The following is a 25,624-nucleotide window of genomic DNA, read 5'->3' on the forward strand; positions in this document are numbered from 1 at the left end:
AGAGGTGAGGCCTAGCTATCACTATCTGTGGATCAAAGCAGCACTGTGGAAGAAGGCCCTTTTGAAAAAGTTGAAAAAGACTCCAGGGCCTATGCTCATCTATAGAGTTCAGGGCAGGAGGATGTTCATCTAGAGAAAAAAATGAAAATATACAAACAATAAAGTGTCCATTATAAAATGGAAGGGGTATTTGCCTCTGTCAAAAAGGGATAAAGCTTTACATTCCTCAAAAATATAGTAAAAAGGGGGGAATATAAGGAATCGATTMCAACCTTTCCTCTCAAATAAGGAAATTAGAAACACTGACTTTCATAATGTTAAAATATTTTCATATTTTCAAGGAGCACAGCCTGCATCTGGGACCATGTCAGGCCAAAAATCACATTAGCACATCTCTTTTACAGTGCAGCCTGCTTGGTTCTCACTTCTCCAARAGAAGAGCTATAAATTTTTCTACCTACTGTAAAAAGCAAGTTGATGCTGTTGCAGAAATACACATCCTACACTAAAGGAATCTGCCTTGTGATTAACTAACAGCAGTATTCTAGCAGGGATAATTTAACCTCCATCATTTCTCACCTTTTCAAAAATGACAATTTGGGTACTCTAAAAATCTTTTCCCCCCATTATTCTCTGACCACAGGATGTGTAGCTTGCAAAAAAGTTCCCTTTAGTTCCCTTTAGTCTTATGCAGCTAGTTTTCATTGACCTGGACTGSAGAAGACAACGTGCACATAAGAAATTTGTGCTTGCCCTGGAGTGGACTGAAACATCACTTACCTGAAAAAAACCCACTCCATCACATTCAGCATGTTGCTGCACTGATTCATTGCCCTGTTAAGCATACTGGCTCCTTAGTAACAATGAAAAATTGTTTTACCTTGTATGTAAAAAAAAATTATTTGTATGTAAGAGTCACAAACAACTCCAATTTCTGTTTAGATTTTTTTCCCTCCATTCTTAACATAAGAATGGACTGCCTAGTCCAAAACCCCATCTCCTGCAGCGTATTAGCAGGCATCCAGGAAAAGAGACAGAGCCAAATGTAGGAAACAAAATTCTTGTCCCTAATACTCTATTCCCTACCCATTTTCCATGCAAGGTTTAAACTATGACTTGTATTTAGCAGTCCTCTGAACTCAGGGATACACAACATTGATCAACCTTGACTTTAAAGTCATTGCCCCCCAGACAARTTGGTCAACACCATGTGCAGCCTCTCATGGACACAGCCCAGTCCCATGTTCTAGGAGAGTTAGAGCAGACACCTGACCTCCTTCCCAGACATTTTACAGAACAGTCCCAAACCAGGGTCTCAGCTTCACTTTCATGGGGAATTATCAATGATTTAGAAACACAGCCAAAACTGTAGATGTTAGAGTCAAACTTCCTTGCCATAGTCAGCATAAGGCTGTGGAGTGAAAGCCTTGACGACGCACAGAGCTCTATCCAGAGGGATTATGAGCTTGCGTCACCCCTCAAGTCAGCTGTTCYGCTGGCAGGACACATATCCTCTGAGCTGATCACTGCTCCAGCAGAGTCCTTTGGAGCTCATCTTTAGACAACTTAACAGCACCAAAGATAGAGCAGCACTGAGACTAGAAACATGGAAAACCATTACTGCTCTCCCCTCCCTCCCAAAGCCAGGCAGCAGAGCCAAACCACATAGCGCTGACTAGCATCTCATGTGTCCTCTATGGACCACCTGGATTCACCTCAAGTTTTCACCTCAAGCAGGAAGCAAACATCTTCATGAGTTTTAAGTGTTTTCAGTATAACATTAAGCACAACAGAAGCCCAGGTCTTCACCAAATTGAGCCAAGATATTATATGTAGTTTCTGAAATTATTCAAATATTTGCCCCCACAAAATTCACATCCCACTGCCAACAATGTGACAGGGATACCCTCTGCCTGCAAGCAACTATTGTCTAGAGCAGACCATAGCCATCTCAGAATTCATGCACCAGAGGCGTTACACTCAATAGTAAGAGATCACTGAGGCATCTTTAAAGGCTTGAGTTTGCTAAGTTTAAAGCTTGAAGCTATTTCTCTGTCCACTAGAGGAAAGGATGATGCTCTTCAGAGAAAGAGCATGTCCTGCCACTGCTCTAATCAAAGACTTCATTGCCAAGCCAGGACGCAACACARTTGCATCCACTTCCCCCGTTACTTCTTTGGATATTTACAGTATGGGAAGATATGAAGCAAGTTTACAGACTGTAAAACACAAAAGGAAACAAAAATCCTGTCTGTAGCTTCCACCTGCACTAGACTGCAATTTAAAGCATCAGTTCTTAACCAGCCCTAATTTGAGACACTTTTCCAGAGGACATCTTCCCTTTTGCAAGAACAGCATGTGCTTGGCAACACCTGCATCTGCTATTACTCTCAAGGGTTCTGACTTGCAAGTGCACCTTACTAGTCGTGTTGACAAGGACCATATTTCATATATATTTACTGATTAAAAGCTACATTAAAGCACAGCACAGGTTGGAAGCATACATACCAATAATATAGAACAAGCCACTCTACAGAGACTTGCCAATTTCCACACATAAGCATTCAGATTTCTCAGATGAGGACATTTGAACTTGCAGCTAACCTTCAACAGCTCCAAACAGGTTAAGAAATGGATGGATGGAATTACTGAGCACCTTTTATCTCTAAGCAATTCAGACTGGAGGATCAAAATGATAGAAAAATCTCATGCRACTTTGAACATTTGTGTAATCTGGGAACATTGTTCCACATTAACCATCTCTGTGCAGTTATTACCTGGTGTGACAGTACACATCTTCATCCTCAAGGCACAGGGCAGACCAAGTATTCGAGATGTGATGTTGGCCAACACTGCACACCACAGTCACATGAAGGTTGTATAAACCTTCAGTTATGAAAGAGAGGCTAACAGCAGAAGCAACAATCCCTAATAGCAGTATTTGAAATGCAGACCACAGGYGAGATTGCAGAAAGGCTAGCTTCCAGGCTGCATTTGTGTCTCTTGTTTTTACATCAAGGTCATAAGCTGGACACTTCTCTCCTCCTTCCCCTCCCATCCAAAAAAAGTATCTTAGAAATGTTTTGTTTCATCAAGTTAGTTGATTCTTGTTGCGAGAAACCCATTAACTGAATGCCATGCAAGCCATCAAGGAATTATTTCTCTTCTCAAAGATCTGAGACAAGTAAGGCAGGGCAAGCCAGCCAACTGATAAGAAACACCTGTGTACATGCCATGAGCTCTCACCCAACACAGAATAACCTGAATCTGTTCAACTTCCAAAGAAAGAATGCTGAAAGTGTCTGAATTGCTTTGCATTTGCYGGTCTGTCTCCAGAAAGTATGAACTTGGGTAAATATACAGATTAGGTGATTCTTGGCATTATACAATCCATTTATGTTCACTAGTGAGTTCAATCTGTACTCATTTTAGGAAAAAACACACTAYTCTGTCTCCATGAAATAACAACAAAAAGTGAATTTTTAAGTTTAACCGAGTGGTACTTTTGTRTTGCACATGTTTGCAGAGGATGTTCATGTCCACAAGCCTTCTACAYTGACAGCTTTTGAAACTTGTATAGGAAGAGACAAAGTTCTTCAGGGAGGCAAGGAACAGGATATAGTATCATCTTCCCAGATCCAAGGCCACATGCAAATTTCAAGGCTTCAAAAGACTGWATAGACTTCAGCACTGCCACACAGTGGAGAGCAGGAAGGCAAAACAAGATGCATCATATTGTGATCCAACAAATAACAATACACAAAAATTATGATGAGTTCCCAACCTTGCAGAGAAGGATTTTGAAAACCTGGATAAAGTGCAAAGAACCACCAAGATAATGATTAAAGAGCCACAAAGCTGGGCTTAGAGAAAAGTTTCAGAGGTACCATCTGTTTTGCTTAATGAAGAGGAAAGGTTAATATGACAATCTGACCGCACAGTTTGCAAGTATCTACATAAAACAGCAGAAATTTGATCAAAGAGCTTTATCTTTCAGCAAATAAGGCCTAAATACAAAGCTGGCCAAGTGCTGGTCCAAACTAATGCATGTTTATGATAATTAACATTATCACTTAAGGCTGATACCAACACTATGGTTATAATAGCAATCACTATCAGTAAGGTTGATTCCACAACAAAGGTTATCATGGATTCAATATCACACGTTTGATTCAAATATAGCAACTTTTTCCCTCTCGGAGGTGACTTGCTAGACAGAATATGAATTTGAGGCACTCTGGGGGTTTTCACAAGCCRCTTTGTGTGTCCCCCGAGACCCCCAGAGCGGGAGCACTGCTCCAGGCTGGGACTGCAGTATGTCACTGGGGACTGGATCTGTCACTCTGGCAGCTCTCCACCAACATATGCATTCAAACAGCACCCAAGYGCTGTGGTGCTTCAGTCAAGATCTTATTCCACAGGGACCTGGAGCAAAACCTCAGCTAGAGGTTTCTCCATTAATTCCCAATACCAACCATCTATTTTTGACTTAGCAGATTGTTGTGATARGCTAAGTCAGAGCTTCTGGTGGGCCCTTAGGCTGAATACAGTGCATTGGCAAGCCTGATGAGTATATCCGAGAGCCACCTTGAAAACAACCTGACCATGTTAAGGAACATAGGACTAAATGCTGTAGAGGTTACATCTGTTAGGCAGTTCCACTCCTGTCTACCACCAGTTTCRGTCAGGATGTTTTCTCAGAGTCAGAAACATGAATATAACGACAAGGAACATTTATTTTGCAGATATCTTAATTTCAGAGGGGCCAGGGGACATATGAGGTATCCTGGGAATCCCTACTTTAAACCCAGCTGTTTTATACTACACAACAGCATTCACTGGATCCTGTCTTCCATCATGGCTCCTTTCCTCTTCCATCCCTCACATCTACCAGCAGAAAGCAACACTTCCTTCTCTACATCCTAGATACAGACACCATCTATAAAGGGAATGCGACTACACAGAAGTTTGCTGATGCCTAGACAGCCCCACAAGAAGCTGTTGGAGAATTTCTCAAGATAGGGGCCTAGAGGCAGGAGGGAAGAGGGGCTCTGCATTCAAGCAACCTTTAGAACCTACAGATAGCAGTGGGCTGGCTATAATTAATYAATCAAATTAAATTGAATGGAGAGCCAGACCCCAGGAATGGCAGTGGGGAGCTTAACCCCAGACTGCGTGTGGGCTGCTTCCTGGGACAGTTTTTGCAGGAAGGGCTCTGCTGAAAGACTCACACCTTAGTCCCTCTGCRGCACCAGCCACTCCGCTCCTGCTATTCCTGCACGGAGCTGCTAATGTTTCTGGAGCAGGAGGGAGCCCATCCCCTTCTGGCAACACAGGCACCTCATGTAAATTCATTGAATAAATGCAGTCAYTTCTCTCAGCTGATCCAGCCCCACGTGCATGTGCTGACACTGTGCCAGGCCCTCCATGCAGCCAACTCTCCCACAGTTCATCCCTCCTGAAGGTGAAACTGTTCATCACCCTCATCAGCGTTTTCTCCCTTTCCTTCTCATCCCCCTCCTGCCCCAAACTGCCACCCGTGAAATTCCTGGCCCTCCTGCCTCATGGGAGCTTTGCTTTTCACAAGGTAAGATGTTACCTGGACAGGGCCTTAAAAGAGACCTTGGAAAGTCAAAATGTGTTACAAAGTTATTTTAAGCTGAAAAACTGCATTTCCTTCAGCAGTCTCTAGAGCCCTTAAATTGCTTCTGACTTGAAACAAATGCACAAAAACCCTCTGTTTGTCTCCTTACTGAGGCTCCATGGTAGCTGTGGCCCACAAAGATGTTTCCCAAACACCAGGAGATAAAAATAACTAGAAGCAGAACTGGAACATCCTGCCYGCATCCTCATCCTGGGCTTCAGCTTCTGCAACCGACCCACGTGAGACTGACAGCCAAACAGTGGCAAAACCTGCAGCTCTTCATGGAAAAGGAAATTTATGCTGGAGGAATTCCAGCTAGCTCCCTTCTGCCTGAGTTTTTAGGAAGTAACTACCTAACTAGTAACTAGTCTAAGTCAGCCTGAATRAAGAACTGAGGCAAATGCAGGAGACCGTCTCTGCATGTCACGTTCCCAAGAGATCAGGCTGCATTTTCATCATATTAGCCTGAAGTCAGTACTATTACATACGTACAGCTATGTACCTGCTTAGCTATACACAGTATTGTCTTTAATTTGGGCATCACGTAGGTTTACACTGTTCTGTATATGGCTCCCTCCACACGCTTTAGGCTCAGAGGGGACACACTCATATTTTAACTCTGCCTATCTTAACGCAACATAAAAGGGAAGCACAGTTGACTGCCCCAAACAAACTGCCCCTGGAGTGGAAAAACACTTATTCAGACATCTCTCAAGTCAGGCCAAAGCTGGTGACAGTCCTGTCCCCACTTTTAAACAGGGGCAACTCAATGTATCAGGTAAGAGGCCCAGCCTTGACAGCTGCAATAACACCCATCCAAGAGGCTGGCAATCCACCCCRATGCTTCTCCTAAAAGTCAGGAGTTCTGTGGCCACAATTGCACCAGATTTTGAAAGCTAAATACATCAAAGAAAAAAGTTTAAAATGCAACGCACTGAAAATAGATGCACACCCACAATGAAGTGCAGTGAAAAGCACCACACCACAGCAAAGACCCTCTGCAATTATTTTTAAGGCTCCTTTTATAACATTCTCCACGCTTTCCCCTATGTTAACAAGTSTGAAAGCACTGCTGGCACTAAACTAGAGCCTTGGCAGACATTTATCACCAATCACTCCTYCAGTAACTTAGCGAGTGCACCTGCAGAGATGCACAAACACGGAGGCAAGAGGCCCTGATCCTCATCTCAAAGYTTTTGTGATGCTCAGAAGCTTAGACCTAGATTTTCTTCCCTACGTGCTATTTAAAGAACTGCTAAGTTAAAAAAGGCAAATGACTTTCTTAAAAATATTAGCTAAAAATCATAACAGAAAGCTCCAGCTGCCCCGCACAATGAGCCAACACAGAGACAACTAAAACACAAATTTTCCTCAGTTTTCCAGCAGACTCCTCCAGAGGTAGGATCCTCTTTCATCAGCTCCTTCCTACTTGTCACCTCTTCTTTATAACCCCATCTAGCASTAGCTCAACACTGCCACTTCTGGTAGATCAGGAGTCTGCTGGGGGAAAATTCAGGAGTTTTTCCCTACATTACACCATAACGTGCACACAACTAACCTGTAGCTCGCAGCCATCCTTTTCCTAAGGAGACGGATGTTGAGCACAGCTGAAGCTACCAGGGAAGACAGGCCAGGGTTTCCATGGATATGAGAGCCTGAGCTTCCTGCCTTGGAAAGGATGCACTGCACCAACCGCTGCTAGAGAGGCAGAATCACGGGCAGCTGTGTGATACTGCTCTTCAGTGTTACACATGCAGGCACCAACAAAAGCTTTTTGTGACAGCTTAGAGATCTGTGGCCTTAAACCCTGCTGATGCTTTATTTTTATTCTATTTGATGCTTTATTTATATTCTATTGAACTTGTGCTGTGACAGTATTTGCAGTTCGTGTACCAAAGGTAAGGCTTTTTTCTGACCTTTGCTCACCTGAGCTGGCCTCACTAGTCCCGAGAAGGGGTCAGTGCTCCAGGATACGGCATTTATTACTGCAGCCTATCAGTTCATGAGCTGCCTGTGCCACAGGAGGTATGACACAGGTGCAAGCTGCTCTCTGGGCATAAATAGAAAGCTTGTGCTTGAATACCCTTGGAAAGCAGAATCTGCAAGCATGAATTTGCAAGTCTGTCCCATTAAACTCAAAGGTTAAGGCTCAGTGACGTAAACACACACATATGCCAAGCTACAAACCCAGCCCTCCCACAAAACACACTTTCCTTCCTCAGACCATCCTGAAAGTCAAACACTTTTCCATCAAAACGCTGTACTAATTCAAACTTAAATGCTGAAGGGCTGACAGATGCCAATACATCAGAGGAATGACATAACTGAAGAGCCCCTCAGATTTACAGAGTAACGACTCTCCCGGGCATGGAGCATCACAGCACTGATCCTGCTGAAGGTGCTAGAATAGCATCACAGTGATGTTAATTCCTAGACAGGTGTGTGTATATGTATATATTTTTAGAGCAGAAAAGTGATTTCAGGCTTATTTTGGGATGGTAGTTTTCCAGGCCAGGGATAGACAAGGAAGTGGTAACTTGCATCCTGGTTGACGCCTGCCCAACATGGTGGAGCTGCTCTTTATGTGAGCGCAACTGAAAAGTATTGAGCTTGGCCTAAAGATGCCAAAAGTCTGTGTTCCCATCTCCTCCACCTGCCATCCATGCCACTGCCCAGCAGATCAGCAAGCAGGACTGCCTACAAATGAGTGAAGGTTGGAGTCTTTTTGATTGCTTCCTCAAAGAGCTATATAACAAAGACTAAAAGGAGGGAACTGCTAGATTTATCAGATATTTCAATATAATCCATGTAATTTGTTAATTAGTAGTAGCAGAAAAACAATCAGAAATCTTTGTGAAACAGAGAAAGGGATTTCTTGATCCCTTAATGCCAGTCTTGTTGGTTGAGCAAGTAATATTGAGTTTCAAAGTTGACCTGGCAAGCTATAAACAGATTCAAAAATAAGCACAAGGGAGAAGCACAAAAGCAACCTGATCTGTAATGCTGCTAACTCTTGGTTGGAGCGCTGGCATCTTCATTTCAACTTTTTATATGCACTGTGACAAGCAGTTAAGCCCCTCACTAAATCATGCTCTAGAAACAATGCTGACATTGGGCAAGAGCCATGGAAACAAAGGTCTACTGGAATGGAACAAATACCACAAAACCAACACTTTCTCACCAGAAACTCTCCATTTGCTCTGCTCAACAGCCAAGGTGCAGCCTACTGTGACTGCAGATCTAGGAGGTGCCAAGGTCTCCACAGCAAAGCCTTGCATTCAAATGTCATCCAGTCAAGAGCTAAATGACTCCAGAAACCAGCAAGCATCCCAGTCTCCATCCACACATCTCTCACTTCCACCAGAAAGGCTCACACACTGGATAGCTCCTGCAACAGCAGGACATTCGCAGTGCAACACACCTACGCAACAAAGTGCAGACCATCCATTTGTTTGCTGTGTTTCAATACTATATGATTGGAGACTGGACAGCAACTAGTATTACCAACAGACACAGATCTTTGAAAAACAGACATCTTCCACACAGAGCAACAATGAAACACTGGTCTGCTGAAAGATGTTTGAAGCTAAAATCAAAACAAAACTAAAAACTCAGATGTATCTTACTTTCTGAATTAAGCACAGGCTTTTCAACAAATGACTAAATTGGTATGATTCATAAGGAACTGGGAGGGCCAAGAAAACAATATATTTTTATAAATTATATCCTCATACATAAGATACAAACAGCTAAGTAGGATATCCTCTTAAATATCCTTTGGAACAATAGCCAAGCATCACTTACACTAGGATACTTTCATGTTCTTAGGTTTCTATTCAACTCTTGGGATCCCAGGTCCTGCCAACTGAAAAATTGCATCCTGAAGAACACCCACTTACCTCTAAACCACCAAACAGCATACACACCTACCTCTGGGAAAAATATACACTTGAGTTATGTAACTGTTCCTCTAGACTCCCTAATTTACCAGTTTATTTTTTCTTCTTTTTTGAAGCTGGAATTCAAAGGCTGGCTTTGAAGACCTGGTTATGTCTCCACAAGCAGAAGTCAGGAGAGCACAGCCTCCACTTTGCCACCCAGAACAAAGGCAGTTCTGCATCCCCAGCACACTCCAGGTCTCCAGGTCAGTGTTACTCCCCTTCAGGGTATGGGGAGAGTTGTAAGCAGCTAAAAGCTTTTGAGGGGGTCATTGAACTTGCATTGATAAAGGCTGTAGTWTTCCTAGGAGAGTTAGGATGCTGGCAGGTGGAAAGGTGCAGAAAAAAAGTTAGGAGACCTAGATTTTAGTCAACTCTGCAAAAAATTCCAGACAAGTGCAGAGAACTAACACCTCTAGGTACTGAGACGGTTATATAATCGCGTCTTAGGAAACAATAGAGCTTTTGAAGGACCTCTAAACACAAGGATTAGCAAGTGCTCGAACACAGCTTAAGTGCTGTGGCACTTTATTGCTATTCTTGCTGACCTTCCATCAGTTCCTCTATGCCAAAAGAGGGCAGCACTACCTTCTTCTCTAAGGCAGAGTCATCCACTTTGGAGCCATGTCCRCAAATCCTTCCTCTACAAGCCCCCAGGCTTCCTCCATTGCTATCATCAAGAATTGTCTTTTAGATCTGACTTTAAGCATGAAAACTTAATTTTCATACATTATCAGAGTAATGATAATAATGGCTCATGCATCTGATGTTTTAAGTCAAAACATTCTGAAATTTGAACTAATCTAAAATATTTGAGAAAAAATATTAATGTATTTATCTTCCCTTACACCACAACTACCAACTTCCTGCAACTTGTAGTTCAGGCCTCCATTCTTTTATGAGAATGTCCCTGGAGAAACAGATCTGTATATGATGCAATACATATACCATAAACACTGGGACGCTGAATTTCCAGGTGTGCTCGCTTGGGGCACTACGGAAAAGGTGCTTATTTCCAACTCTGTTACTATACCTGCTATTCCAGCACTTTAGAGGGTGACCTTGAGCAAGTTGCTTCTGTTCAGCGCCTCATTTTCCTCCTTGTAGCACAGATAATGTTACYGTCTTCCCCTATGAATCACTGGTATCCATGAATGCAAACAGCTGTGCAACAGCTCAGTATTGCACATCACTAATGCTCACGTTTCACCAGACAGGCTATTGGTAGGAGCAAAGAGGGGCATCTTTTCCAGCTGCCACACGTGGCTCCTGAGCCCTTGCATCATTTAGAGACAATACTAAAACCAGTGTAAAGGTAAGCATTTTAATTTGCAGACAAGAAAAAAGATGTGTCATTTGAGCATATTTAACATATTGTACTAGTTTTAAACTAGAAATAACAAGAGAAAACAATTCAACATTACTGAACTGATTTCTATCTCCCAGTTTTTCCATTCCATATTTTTACTTAGTCTGGAAAAAAAGCTGGGCTTTGCAAAGAAACAAGCCAGATCATTTTCAGAAAGTGTTTTCCATTTTTCAAAGGGCTCCACCTGGTATTGGTAAAACAGCTACATTGTTCAGGCATATAATACGAGCTACAAGACACAGCTAGGTTTGCTTAAGTGCGAMCAACAAATAAATACATAAGAGCTTATGAGTCATTGACTTAAGAGATGCACCAATTCTTCTGATTTCAATAGCAGCAGAACAAATATCAAGACAAGACAGAAAACAAAAGGAGCATGACAAGGCAAATATACCAGGAGTATCCACTGACAGATGCTTATCGACCTGGGCATGTTTCTCAATTGTAAACATACATTTTTACTTAAGTCTCTTATCCTGACCAGGCATGTAAAAACCAACACTGCTACATCCATGCTATTAGGTTGCYCTCTCACTTGTGCAGCTATCGAGGCACCAGCAGGATGTAGTTGCCTTGACTCTCAGTTTAGCAATAGCTACAGAGAGAGGGTCTGGGTCAAGATATAATAGAGTTACAAAAGAAAATTCTGCTCTCAAGTGCTGACCCATKAAGGGAGACTGGGGCTAGGGCCACTGAGTCCCCTCCCACCTGGGAAAYATTTGAAATACATTTCTGACAAGTGAAAAACTGCTGATCTGCTATAGTTCAGCTTGACCTCTTGTCCCTTAGAGAACGGAGAAAATGGAAGAAAATAAAGACACAAATAGTCCAGTCTCACTGGGGCAAGATAGACAGACATTGATTTCTCCAGGTCACATTTGTCAATGCACCTGTCACCTACAAACCCAAGGAAACTAGACCCCAGAAACACTAAAGCAGCAACCTCCTCTAAACCCTCTCCTTCAAAATTACTTGGCATCCCTCCCACCACTAAAGGTGATTAGATCCACCAGCTKGTAGAGGTCCATGCATGTGCACACACTCCTCTTCTGAGCAAAGCTTTGTAAAGGACAGAAAAGGAACAATTATACCAAGAAAAATATTTTTAACAGTATTTCTGCATGTTGCCTTTGCTATTACTGCAAATTTGTCTTTTAAGATTTTTTTCCCCTTCAAGGATGAGATTTACTCTCTATCTGGAAACTTTACAGATTCTTGCAGACTAGCTATTGTTTTAAACCTCAAAAAAAATAAGGTTACTATAACAATTTACATTATACAATCTGAATTTAGTAATAAATACATTTTTACACTTACGTAAAGATAGTCTGATATTTGAAAATAAAGCATATAACAAAGTTTCTTAAACTAAAGGGTTCAAGATGCCACCAGAAAAAGCTTCTGACCTTACCAGGAAGAAAAATAGKCAGAGGCATTTTCATTTGTTTGCTTTACAGAGAGAAGCCTATTGTATCCTGCAAAATGTTCGAAGTGAGCAAGTCTTTCAATTGCAGCTTATAAAAATATTACACATGTAGTATTAAATCTAAACTGGGTAGTGATGCACACTGGCATTAGATCATATGCCCATGCAGCTCCATTTACCATGCAAGGCAATCTCCATCTGCCAGGTCTTGCAGCAAACCAATTTCAAAGTGGATTYGGGATCCCAGTCTCTTGCCATTCTAATGAACATGACATTGTAAAATCGGTATTTGAGTTGACAGCACAAGAGGAGAAAAGGCTGTTACGAAATGCAGAGGATTATGAACTGTAACAAAAAGTGATGATTATATGGAGTTCTACTTAGGCCTGTTTAGCTTTGTTTCTGACAATGTCCCTTTTAGGGACATAGAGATCAAAGGTTCATTGATAGGATACAAAATATTGCTTTAGAGATAGCTCTCGGTCCTCTAGTATTCCCAATGCTTTCTGCATTACCATCTTTACTGGKAAGACTGGGACTCTTGTTTGAGGCACAGAGAGCAAGACAATCATGAGGAGGCAGTGAGAGAACAGGGTTCCCTTGTATCCTTGTCTTCTACCTTACCAAGGAGATCATGTAGATTGGCTGTTCTATCATCTCTGACCATCAGGAAGCATTTAAAATGCTGCAGCACTAGTTCATACATCCCAAGGCCTGACGCTATGCTTTTACCTTCTCTTATTTTTTACAGAAATATTTCTTTTCTCACTATCTCTTACAGAAGAAAAAAATCATTTAAGATCCATCATCCAAAGTCAAAGCTCGATGGCTACCTTAGTTATGACAGCAGCTATCATGGGATGCAGCCTTCCAGTTTCTCCCATGCTGAAGTGATTCCACCAGACCCCACACCTTYGAACAATCACAAAAAGGGGGACGGAGCTAAAAACTGTCAACAGGATAGAGGTGAACGGGTGTTTTGGGGTAAAATGGCTTAAAAATCTAAGRAATTATATTGGTGTCTCAATTTTAGCTAATCGTTTCTCAAACCAGTTCCATTTCTAAACATACCCCTAGGTCAGGATTCAATCCWTATTTCATATCTGCACTATGTCAGCCTATTGCATCCTATCACTTCTGGATATTTCTCATGTCTCGTTCTCAGGTCCAAGAGCAGACTGGCTTCTGAATCTATTAACTAGCTTCCTATCTCCTGAGAATCTGATCTTATATTTGCACTCCCTTAGCATGCCCTGTTACATTACTTATCTTTCTACCATCCATCAGGAGCACAGAGAGGGGTTAACAGCAATTTCAACAAAAATGTGAACATTYAGAGATTCGATTTAAACCAGGAGTCTCGTTGCTCTGTAGCTTCCACTTCCACATAAGCCACCTTGCTAAAGGCCCAGAACTCTCTGCTCAACGGTGCAAAATCCAAATCCAGCCACCTCCAGAGTGGAAATGGTACCCCTASACTCAGATAAATAGGGTAAGACATTATAGAGTAACCACACTATTGCATTCCCAACTCCTACCCTCTTACATAAGAGAAGAGAGACATGCCCCCAGCACACACACAATCAACACATACTTGCCAGTGCAACAGCCAGTTCCGCCTTCAGCTTGCCATGGAAGCACAAAGCTGGCCCCCATGCATAACAGCTCCAATTAATCAGAGGCTTTGCAGCCATTCCCCTAATGGAGGGAGATGYAGGGCTGAATCCTGGTGATTTTCATGCTGGCATCTTGGACTTGGCACCGCAGTGTGGCAGCCTGGCTCTTCCTTCTCACACTTCTGCCAGCAGGGGCCAAGCTGAGAGCCAAGAGGTTCCTCTGCTGGAGGAGCAAGAACTGATTTATTGCCTCATATAGCTCTTAACTAGATCCTTTAGAATCAGAATGAACAGCCCCATATATCTTTCAAGGAGAAGGAAGCAACCATCCTTCAGGGATAATATACAACAGTCATCCACCTTTGTCTTATACCAAGTTTCCTGTCCATGCTTTGCTCAAGCACCTGTTACCATAATTGCAGACCATCTGATTTCCTTTTTCCTCAGAGATACAAAATTCTGTATCTAGATGAAGCATTTAGCAGCCATTGGCTGGTAGTCATCTTGGTCACTGTTCCCAGTACCCTGTAGCATCAGTATAAATATACTGAAGTCATCGTTATTAGCATTAACGGGGGCTATTCTCAGACATGGGGTGAAAKCCTTGGGTTTATAAAACTGCAGGGTTGTTATAATTTAGAGTAGTGCTTTAACGAGTAAACCTACAAGATAACCCATCCTGCTAAAGCCAACTCAGCAGTCTTTTGAGGTCTGGAATTCCATGTGGCTTTGGTAGCTACTTAAGCTAGTAACCACCGACAAAGGATGGGCAGGACATTTGTAGCAAAAAAATATTTTTATTAAAAATACGAAATAATGGCAAATCAGAAGAGACAACTTCATAACCACTTACACTGAATGCCCAAAAAAACTCGATACATTTCTGGTGAAGCATTACTATCCCATTTGAAAATTGTCTTTGTTCTTTCAATTCAAAAGTAGATTTAAAAAACAGACTTAAAGCATGTTTCTTTGGCTGAGTGACAGTATTTTTTGAAGCAGAAGAATATACAGATTTTCCTATGGGACACTTGTTTTCTGATAAACACAGCATGGCACTAATAATAAAGGAGTTCAAAAAAGGGGCTGGAGACAATTGCTTGTTTTTCACATCCACACTCCCAAATTAACCTCCGTGCTTCAGAAAGAAGAGCTACTAGCTTGATTASAGAAGTAATAAGAACTGAAAATACTGATACACCTCTGCAGCCCATACACATCTCACCCAGGAAAGCCTTCAACGACTCACTTAAATCCATAGGGGCTCTGAGAGGAAAGTCTCTATTTGGTACCTTACAAGAACAGGACATAGTGCAAGCAATCAGCTGAAAAACATGAGTCTCTAATCTGAATTCCTTTGTTCCTATTACCTGAAGTTTTAGCAGGCTTTCATTGCATCCAAGGCAGAACCAGTAAGTACAAATTGCTGGAAGCTTTAGATTGCTCAGAAAGGTAAGAAAAAAAAAMTGAATTCAATTCAGCACAAAAAATTCCCCCCAAATCACATTATATGTTGGAAAAAATGATTTAGTTTTTCCAATTTTCCTGCAAACAGGATGGGAAAAAGAGGCAGATGAYTGCACCAGTGTTCCTGAGAGATGGAGAGCCCAAAAGCAAAATATATTATCCCTTGCTAAACCATTGACTAATATATATRGAGTTTCTGTTCTGTGAGAAGAGGGGGGCTGGTTATAGGCAATAACTGCAGGAGACAAAACAAATTTATACATCATGTCACTGAGGCCAAGCACTGACCACACCTCACRTGTCAAGTACAAATCCAACTTATAGAATTGGATATAAAACTCCAATAGTGTCATAAAAGTGGATGCAATATGGTCTTTACCAATGTTCTTTACCAATAGACCACCAAAATCACCTCAAGACAGAACACAGCATTAACGCCATCATTTGTTTGGTTGGAATCATCCAAATGTATTGTATTTTCTGGACAATGATTTTGGAGAACAAGAATAGTAAGTAGCCCACTCTCCTGGCCTTTGAGATTGATGAGCAAGAACTTGTGGTCCACATGAGTATAAACTCATTTGACTGCTGGCAATTCCAGCTTTTATGGTTGTGAGATAGACCAAGATTCCTCCAAACTCACTGTTCCCAAAAAAACTTTAAATAAGAGGCACTGCATGTACTCTATATATACAGAAATAGGTGCTTAATAGGTAAGTCTAAAATTTCCTACTGTTCCACTCTGACTTGCATGACTTGCTCAGCCTAAAAAGCATTGCCAGCACTGGCAGACCCTCATTTACACAAAGCTCAGCTTTAGCCCCAATACCTTGCCCTCCATTTCACAGACAGCAGAACATAAGTCTTAATTCTGCACTCTGTTTTGCTATCACCATCCTCCTTAAGGATATGCCATAGAAAGGAAGTGTTTTTTTGGGAGGGTTGTTTAAGATCAAACTCAGTATTTTCTTACTATAAACAAAAATATTCCTTTTTTGTCTTCCTATGTTGCCTGTAGCACTGCTACAGTATGGAATATATCCAACTTTCAGGCAAGTCTTCACTATTTCTGACAATCTTTTAATCAAAGGAGGTAAAAATTCAGCCCTAGCTTTCATACACCTCTTGCTATTCTCAGAAGTTGCAAGTGTTTTTTTATTTAAAATACAATATAAATATCATGTAGGAATGAAAGCCCGAAGCTTAAGCTTTTGGGATGAATCATACAAATAAAATAAGCAGGTAATTTTAAGTATCTGGTGTTACCTTCAGTAGTAATTGGAGGTATTTGTATCTCACCAAACAACCACTTATTATATATGTACTTCAGAGTCATTCAGAAGATGGAGTGGATACTCTGACTTTCAAAGACATTCCATAATGATCTCAATTCAGTTACTAAGAGGCCTATAGTACATAGTCTGTAGCCATAAAGGAAAAAATCTGCTTTCCAAGTGGTATACAAGCATGAATAGCAAAGAAAAATAAATCATAACCGTTTGGTATTTTCTCTTTAAGCATTACTTTGGAGTAATCCAAGATGTCTTATTAAATGTTTAAGTACTTAATAAATGAGGTCTGAAAATATTTAAATATGTCCATTACCATACAGGCACATATTATTTCCATTGTGTTTTCAATTAGGTAAGGCATTAGGGGACCTGAATTTTGCCTACTGACCAAATTATGCATTAACTTATATAAGTGCAAATCTAGAGCAGCTCCATGGGCTTTATTCCAAATATTGACTGGAAGAAAAGATTCAGGACAGAAATTATCAAGCTTCTACACTGATTTCYCCTTTACTTTCTCAGACTGAAATTAAACAAYTATATTGTACAGTACACAGTTTTTCCCATTGTGACACCAGTGTGAATAAAGAGTGTAAAAATTAACAACAATCAATACTATTAGGTGAAAGTGTGGGGTATCAGTCAACAGGCAATACCTGAATACCAGGGACAYTGACAGCTAACAATATGAATTTCAGGGGACAGCAAAATATCTAAAAAATAAACTTCAGCTTTCAATGTCCAAATATGCTGAAAGTGTTACAGAAAGCAGGTCTTGCTGAAGGAACTTTTTCTTCTRTTATATTACCGTGTTTTGCTTCAAATTAGAAAATCCAAACCTTCCTTTATATAGGTATATGTAATTTTTTTCCCTTCATATCCTGGGGAGTTACTGGTTTCTGCATTTTTCTCCCACTTTATTGGGATTACAGCAGTTTCCCTCTAGTTTACAGTATGTTACAGCCACTTACATTTTGAAAGTCTAAATTTCTTTGGGATTATTCTAAAGCATCAGTGAAATGGATACTTTCACACTGGAGTTAGTACATCAGGCACAAGAACTTAACTAAAGCAGGAATTCATACTGGATATCCTTTCTTAAGGTTTGAGTAAAATAGCCACGTCTCAAAACAAGACAACAAAATAGTGATTTCAACCATCTAGAAATATTTGGGAGTTCTTTGCTGCTGTTTTCAACAACCCATTGCTGAAGGATATTCTTGAAGTTCAGACAAATTTAATATTAAAGTTCTCCCTCAATATGCAATCGGGATTGCATGTCAATAAAGGATGAAGCTGATGCCTGTAGAAGTTTATTCCATTGCTGAATTGCATACGAGACTTTTACACTGCACAGCCATTTCCTCCACTCTGCAAGTCACAGCTCAATTCTTGCTACAGTATCTGGATCCAGATTTTCAGCATCCCAATCATGATAAACACCCATCTATGAGAAGAGGGTAGAATATGCAAAGGGGAAGAGAAAGAGGCAGGGCTCAGTTCAGAATATGCTTCAAAGTTCACCTCTTCAGAGAGGACTACAGAGAAGCCAGAGTTGGCTGGAAGAGATATCGGGTGGTCTCTAACCAAGCCTTTTTGAGGGATTAGACAGAACTTGAACACATGCATCCTACTAATACCTTCAGGTTGCTGGACATGGGAGTATCAGTGATGGCACTGCATGTCAGAAACAGCATGGACTTCAAAACTCAGTGTCCAAATGTTTTATCCCTCTTAATGGGGCCTTCTTGCTTGCCAGTCTTTCGGAGACGGCATTAAACTCAAGGAAAGGTTTTTACATTAATAATACATTGTTAGTGACTTAGAAGCAAAGACTTTCCTTCATGACACTAATAAAACATTCACCATTTCTGGCTTTTTCTAAAACTTCCAAGTAGCTACATTCAATAAATTAACCTTACTTGTCAAAGACATATAGCTGAAAAGATCTAAACCAGTGGTCAATAGAAATGAAACAAATTTTAAGAACTACAGCTTAAAATCTACAGTTTTCCAAACTGGAAACACTATTCCATGTTTGCTCCTTTTGCATGCTATTAAAAAGCATCCTTGCTTCTAAAAAGCACACACAAGCCTGCAAGGGCAGACYCCGTGTGTCTCAAAGCATAGTGCAGTACTGCTCCTAGGCCTAACTCCATTAAGCAAATAGCCATTATTTCAAACCACAAGATTCCTACTGGAACATGACACAGTAAATATGCTATTTAATTCAATCTGAAAAAAAAAAGCTGTAGCATTCACTTTATCCTACATAAATATCACATCATGAAGTTCATTCAAACAATAAATCAGTAATACTTGTATTCTCTTGATTGGTATAAAACAAGTTTTTAGAAAAAGCTGGGTTATAGGAACTATTAAGGAAAAACTGTCACTGACAGGAGAATAGGATATTGTTTCTTTAATCATTTTAGCATAACAGCATTATTAAAATATTTATATTCTCAGTGAAAAAAGTTATGTCTATTAGGAATATTTTCCATTGTCAAATTGCCTTTTACCATGCGAATAAACACCAAGCTCTGCTTATAAAAAAATTCTCATTTATAGGTCAAAAGGCACAGACTAAAATAGTTTCTGCAACTCTCCCTAAATAACTAGCTTTTACATATCAAATTCCATGGCACATTAGAAATAAATGCAATTCAGACAGGATTTGAAGAGCAGAATAGATAGAGGGGAAGGTAAGAGCAGATAGGAAAAAAACTCACTGTAAGCTAAGCCTTATGGAAAACTGATTTAAAGGTTTTTTGGGCATTTTTATTTTGTTTCTTTGGGGGGGAGGGCGGGACGACCCTAAATTAACCAATAAACAGAGTTATATGTGGGTCACTACTCAGTGTCCATAGATTAGGCTTGCAGCCGTTATACATAATGGCATAACAAAATACTCCAATATTTCAATCAGGCAAAGAGTAACCTCCACAGTTCCAAAGTAACTCATGGAAACAGGGTGGGGGGATTTCCTGCTGGTTTATTTTAGTAATATCTAGATGACTAAATCCTCCTCCCATTTTTACAACAGTTAAGCCTCTGCCACCAGGGTCCTCCTTCCGCTTTGTCTTTATAAGTAGAATTACAGGTATAAAAGCAGAGAAAAGGAAAAGTAAATGGCTATGCCTCTATATCCCACTGTAAAGTCTATAGGACACAACCACTTCCAGCAACACGATGTCCATTTGCTGGGGTCAGACATCTGACAGGTCTGCTCATACACTGATCCAGAAGCTGTAGGCACCTATCTATAGCATTTTAGCAGTCACCAATAAACAATTAAAKGCAACGCCGACTCCGTTATCAGCCCTTCTAGGTGGCAGCACTTCCCAAGCTTTGCTGGTTAGAATTACTCGCCAATCTCAAATAGCATCTTGCCTACTTTTTGAGTCCTCCCAGGACATAGTTTTTGTGTCGTATTTAATCTGATTTCTAGTGTCTGTAACAGGAACAGACACTTCACCTGCTCTCAGGCATGCATTACAGAGAAAAATATGCATGAAACGCTCACTCAGTGCCTCAGAGTCCTCCTGCGTCTTTCAAGGGGATTGAGCCTGAGGCATGGGAACAAAGTGAGCTTCTCAGCACCCCTCTTCAGCAAAGGTAGAAATCCAGCCTCAAGGATGTGGATGCCATTCTCCTCAAATGCAGGAATTACCCAGTATCTGTATGGAAGTGTACAGCTGGGAGCATGCGAGGGGAAATCAGACCTTTATACCACCAAACATGCTTTTGTGTGTCACACTTCAAGCACTCAGTATGAGAACTGGTGGCCTCAATAATATGTCCCCTAGCACATATTACTACAAAAGGTAGAGAGCCCAGCTATGTTCCTTCTGGGATAAGCTCCTCAGAAACTTCGCATTGCCTTGACCTATGTTCAAATACTCCCAAAGGGTGAAACTATTTTATAGCAAGAGAGAAGACTATGACACTGGCTGGCTCATTTCTATTATACAGACTTCTGCATGACCCAGACTTCAGAGAGACCTGCATTACTTCAGAAAAACCCAAATATTTGTAAGTAAACAATAGCTGGTACAGGCTCACAACTCAGACAAATGTGTGACATCAGGATAACTCATCATGCAGAAGGTTCTGATGTGATCTCCCCCAATAGGTGTAGGACATGAACTACTGCAGGGATCATTAAAACAATTTTTTTATATCAGTGAAGAGTGCACAGCAATTTCCAGAACTGTATGTTCTCCCTTGCACACCTCTTCATCCACAAAGCCTGTCAGCTTTCCTACCATTTGTTGTCTCTCTTGTTAAGTTTAGATCACAAGTTATTCAAGCTGAAGACACTGTCCTTTCCCCATCTCTAAATGTGGTGAACATGGCATGTGCCGAGAGCTGCACAGAGACTGACGACCCATAATGTTGGGTCTGGCCAAGGAGGCTTCAGAGCAGTTCATGTAGGGAGAGATGGTTCAAGCGACCAGAAAATATCAGGATGCCAAGAGACCAGACCCATTTGCCACTCCCAGGAAGCATTGGTAGGTATCTTCTTACATCCTCAGTAGGTAAGCCACATCTTAGTAGCATTTTTATAGTACTTAATTTAAAGACACTTCACGATGGACAGCAAGGTTGAGGTACTCTTCCAAAATTAAACAGAGAGCCAGCTCCAAAGCCTTTGTGCCTGGAAAGAGAACGTGATTCAAACRGCCCAGAATCAGCACCTAGGACAGGGACTCTGTAGACATGTTCTCCACAGACATCTCCTCAAAGTCCTGCTACTCTGGGACTCTCCAGCTGAAGAAAGCTGTAGACCAGAAGCCCTCACTACCACCATTCAGCTCTGAGCTGTTACTACTGAGGGGAGACCCACTTCATGGGGCATCCCTCTTAAGCAGGTCATAACTACCCCAAGTGGAGCAGGGCCACAGCTCAGAAACAGCGCCAAGACTACATGCAGATGTGCCTGGTGCACCCAACCATCTTGCTTTAGCTCAGCTTTCCCAGCATTACAGGCAGAAGGCTTGGCAAGAACTAGTCTTGCTGTACTTCCCAGCTAACAGCATGTATCAGGTGCTGCCAACAGTCTGCCCTGCACCCAAGGCAGTGAAAATTCACCAGGGTCCCCAGGTTCTAACAATAATTTGCAGGGAGAGGAAAACACCAAAGAAATGACTGGGCCTTGCAGAAGTGCCCACAGATAGCAGATCCCTATTTCCCATAAGATAGGCATCTTCTCAGTTCTCTGCAAGGTGAAGACTTGAGTGATATGTCTTTTCTCCCTTACCAACAGGAAGGATTTTTCCCTGGGTTCAGTATTCTGGAAAAAAAATACAGCACCTTCGGACAAAGGGAGTCCACCCTGCAGCAAAGCCTGCAGTCCCTTCCTGCTCTGCCCAGAAGCCCAGGGATGTGTTTTATACCGTGTGCAGCTTGACTCTTGCTTGGCCGATTTCTTTTTTGACCTGCAAGTCTGAACAGCTCCATGTGCCTCCCCTTTCCTGACAGCCATCCTTCCGACTGTGACTGAATAACCTGGCAAATGGCCAAGTATTCTTTAACCTCCACATTACCTATTGTTAGCTTTGGCAAAGCCCCGCTCCCGAGATGTCTAGAAGGGTATCGCTTACTGCTGCAACGCACAGGAACTGCTGTAGTGGCGAGATTCGGAGAACAGGGAGCAGAGGCAGCCAAGACCTCCCTTGCCCTATGGCCTGACAAACTTTGGGACCAGCTACAGCTTCCAAGCTTTTCACTGTTGGAAAAGGTGTGCAGGTAGGGAATGTGCAGAATGGAACAAGTCAAAGGCTTGAAGTTAAGACCAGGCCAGATGTTGCTTTTAAGCTAAGACTTYGGGCTGCTGTGAATCTGCAATGGGATTACAATACACCCCAAAGCTACAGGGAAATACGTTGGCTAGAGCATCTCCTCCCTGGCCCACACCAGGACTCTTGCCTGCACTGTTACTGCAACAGTCCTGACAGCTGCAGTCCTTACTCCTGTTCACCACTGCATAAACATCTAGAGTGAATTCCTAACCAGTACAGTCAGCTATAGCTGCTTTTAACCACCCAAGACTTCCCTTTACAGAGCATTGTGGGCTTGCCAAAGCACTAGCCACACTGGCAAACAAGTGGTCCCTGAATGGCAAATCCTAGACAGAAGCCCCCCCACCAGTCACCAGCAGCAGTTAAATTCAGAGGCTGGGAGGCAGGTTTTCTTAATCAGAGACTTGGTTGCTTTATATAGCACACACTCTCCCCCTGGTATCTGCATAACGCTGAGTTTGAAATGTTCCAAGATGAACACAGAAGGAGCAAGAGATGGGAGAGGGGCTGCAAGAGGAAGCATTTAAAAAGGGACGACATCTGAGCAACACCACATCCAGCCGTGCATATGCAGCAGTCTCTTAATCAGAATGTCCAGGACTTAACGTGGCAGCTTGCTTAGTAATTAAAAGGTAACCAAGTATCTATCAGAGCTATRCAATTGGAAATATATCTTGTCAAACAGCTGAGTATGTGAATGGTTCGGGTTTGTGTCTTCCCTGTGGGGAGGAAGCCTGCATTGTGCCTCCCTATACCTACATACAAAATAAGTCCCTCTCCTGTGTTAGATCTGCACACAYCAGCCTCTTCGTGCTTCTCCAGCATCAAAGGAGTTCAAAAATTACTTCAATGACAACAAAATTGGATCCTCATCCTGAGCAGACTTGATCTGCCTTCTCATTTTTCCACTGAGATGACAAAGTTCCTTGTGCCTTTCCTCTAAGGTCATCTCTACTTTAGATCCATCCCATCCCAGTCACTTGATTTCTGCTGAGTTTGTTCCAAATGACTTTCCTCTGCATGGATGATACCCACAGAGTCTCTATTCCCCACTCCATCCCCTATTAAGAAAACATCTAGTAAGAGCAAACTGCTGACAAGTTTTTATGAAAAAATAACTCAGGGTGACTTTTCAACTTATCCCACTCCCCCAATAACTCTTTCACCAAAGCCAAAAGCCCTGACACATYGACTGCTATGGAGAACATCTTGCATATAATGAACACAAGTATCAGTGGTCTGAAAGAGCTGTCTCTTTAGCCGGTTATTCATTCCCATCCTCACAACTGCATCATAACAGATCCATTTGCACAAGATGGGAATTTGCTGACCCTTTAGCAAGTGCTGCTTTTGCCACCAGGCAGTCCATAGGTTGATATGCTCTATATTGTTTCATTCTACTGCAGATATAAGCTTTCTTCCCGGTGTACAACTCTTCCCCTTAAACCAGTCCCATCAGAAGTTGCACAGAGCCTCTTGCCTGCCTGTATAGTGCATGACAAGGCACATAATGGGTTGTTTTTAAGTCACAGTTCATTTGTTTCACATCATGCCACCTAGCAGTAGGACCTGCACAAAGGGCATAGGTGTCCCACCTCACGTTAACGGAGAAACCAGAGTAAAAACCCCCCAAAAATCATGGCTAAGGTAACTGCCTTCAGCTTTTCCTCTAAATCAGGTCTTTGCAGATGCTTTATTTTTCTCTCCCTCCTCTCAAAAAAAAAAAAAAAAAAAAAGAAAAAAAACAAGACACTTACCTGTGCTTAAGCCCTGGTAATTCTATTGATCACTGCCCACAAGCCACTGTACTTTATAGGACATGCTGCCTCCATATGATTGAAATAGCTTCCTTCCTTAATCAGCATATAATCAGATATTCCCACACAGGAGAACTATAGCCCTGATTGACAAGTCAGCTACAAAAATAAATCTCAGGTTTAAATATAGCTTGCTCAGCTCCCTGGAAGGTACGTAGTATTGTGTTATACAAGTCTACCATCATTTTCCTTGAATTAATATACTCCATATTCTCCCTCTGCTTTGATCTCTATCAATTATATAGCTATCAAAACTGTGTTATACAGAAAAGCTAGCAGCTAGGGTTAGGTGGGCAGGACAACTAGCCTTTCCACTGTGTGGCCTGACTTGCCATCAATATTTCATTAGCAATTAACACGTACAGATTTTGAGTTCACGTACCAGTTGAATGTATGATGCCTGATGCAATTGTAGAGGTAAGCAGGTAAATAAGTGTGCAAGACTAAGCATATGTATAGAAAAAATCCATATGCCCAGCAGGAATGGATGTATCCAAATTAGATATACGTCTYCCTGTATGCAAACACGCAAGCCCAGCAGCCAATATCTAATGATTCCCTCTTTCTAAGGTGGGCAGCTCGATAGCACAACACTCACTGTATTTCTTCCAATCTATCAGCATGTTCTGATGTGTTAAATATGCAGCATAATGAGGGCATAGCTCTACAGCACTGCTCTTCTAATTTCGGAGGAAAAAAAAAGGAGATTTTCTTAAACCATTCCAATTATGAAATGCTTCTCATCCGTTTAAAAACCTCCCCGCCGCTGACTGACTACAAAACGCGGGACAGACCTCATATTTATTATGCAAATCCTCAGCATTAAGAAAACAAATCGCCAACTAACATCTGCCTGTGATAAACAAACCAACCAAATCCCGGCCGCGCTCGGGAACAGGGGCCCGCGCGCGCGGCCGGGCGGGACTCGCCGCCGGCCGCTGCTGCAATGGCCCCGGCCGCTGCCCGCCGCGCGGGCCGGCGCGGAGCGCGCCCACTGCAGTGCTCCTGCTCGCCGCCGGGCCACCCACCTTTGCCTTCCATTGCGGCGCCTGGCGAGCGTGGGCAAGTTGCGGGCAAGTTGCGGGGAGATGCGCTCGCTGCTCAGCCGCTCTCGCCGCCCCAAATCCGCGCTGCTGGGGGAGAGAGGGAGCGCGCGCGAGCTCGCCGGAGCCGCCGGCTCTCACCCCCTCCTCCTCCTCCTCCTCCCGGGGGCTGTCTCAAGGCTCGCAGCCGCAGCCGAAGGACAGCGCG

At 42.1% G+C, this 25,624-nt stretch overlaps 1 protein-coding gene across 1 annotated transcript in view; it reads right to left on the reverse strand.

Moving 5' to 3' along the window:
• Positions 1 to 25,536, reverse strand: part of FGF12 (fibroblast growth factor 12) — a 203,071-nt gene extending 177,535 nt beyond the window's left edge. Inside the window, exon 1 of the mRNA XM_026045422.1 lies at positions 25,402 to 25,536. Coding sequence (XP_025901207.1) covers positions 25,402 to 25,414 — 13 coding nt within the window. The 5' untranslated portion in view covers positions 25,415 to 25,536. The remainder of the gene's footprint in view (positions 1 to 25,401) is intronic.
• Positions 25,537 to 25,624: the final 88 nt, after the last annotated feature.

This window comes from Nothoprocta perdicaria, unplaced genomic scaffold (assembly GCF_003342845.1).
Source record: "Nothoprocta perdicaria isolate Ctin4 unplaced genomic scaffold, notPer1 scaffold_4, whole genome shotgun sequence".
Classification (NCBI taxonomy): domain Eukaryota; kingdom Metazoa; phylum Chordata; class Aves; order Tinamiformes; family Tinamidae; genus Nothoprocta; species Nothoprocta perdicaria.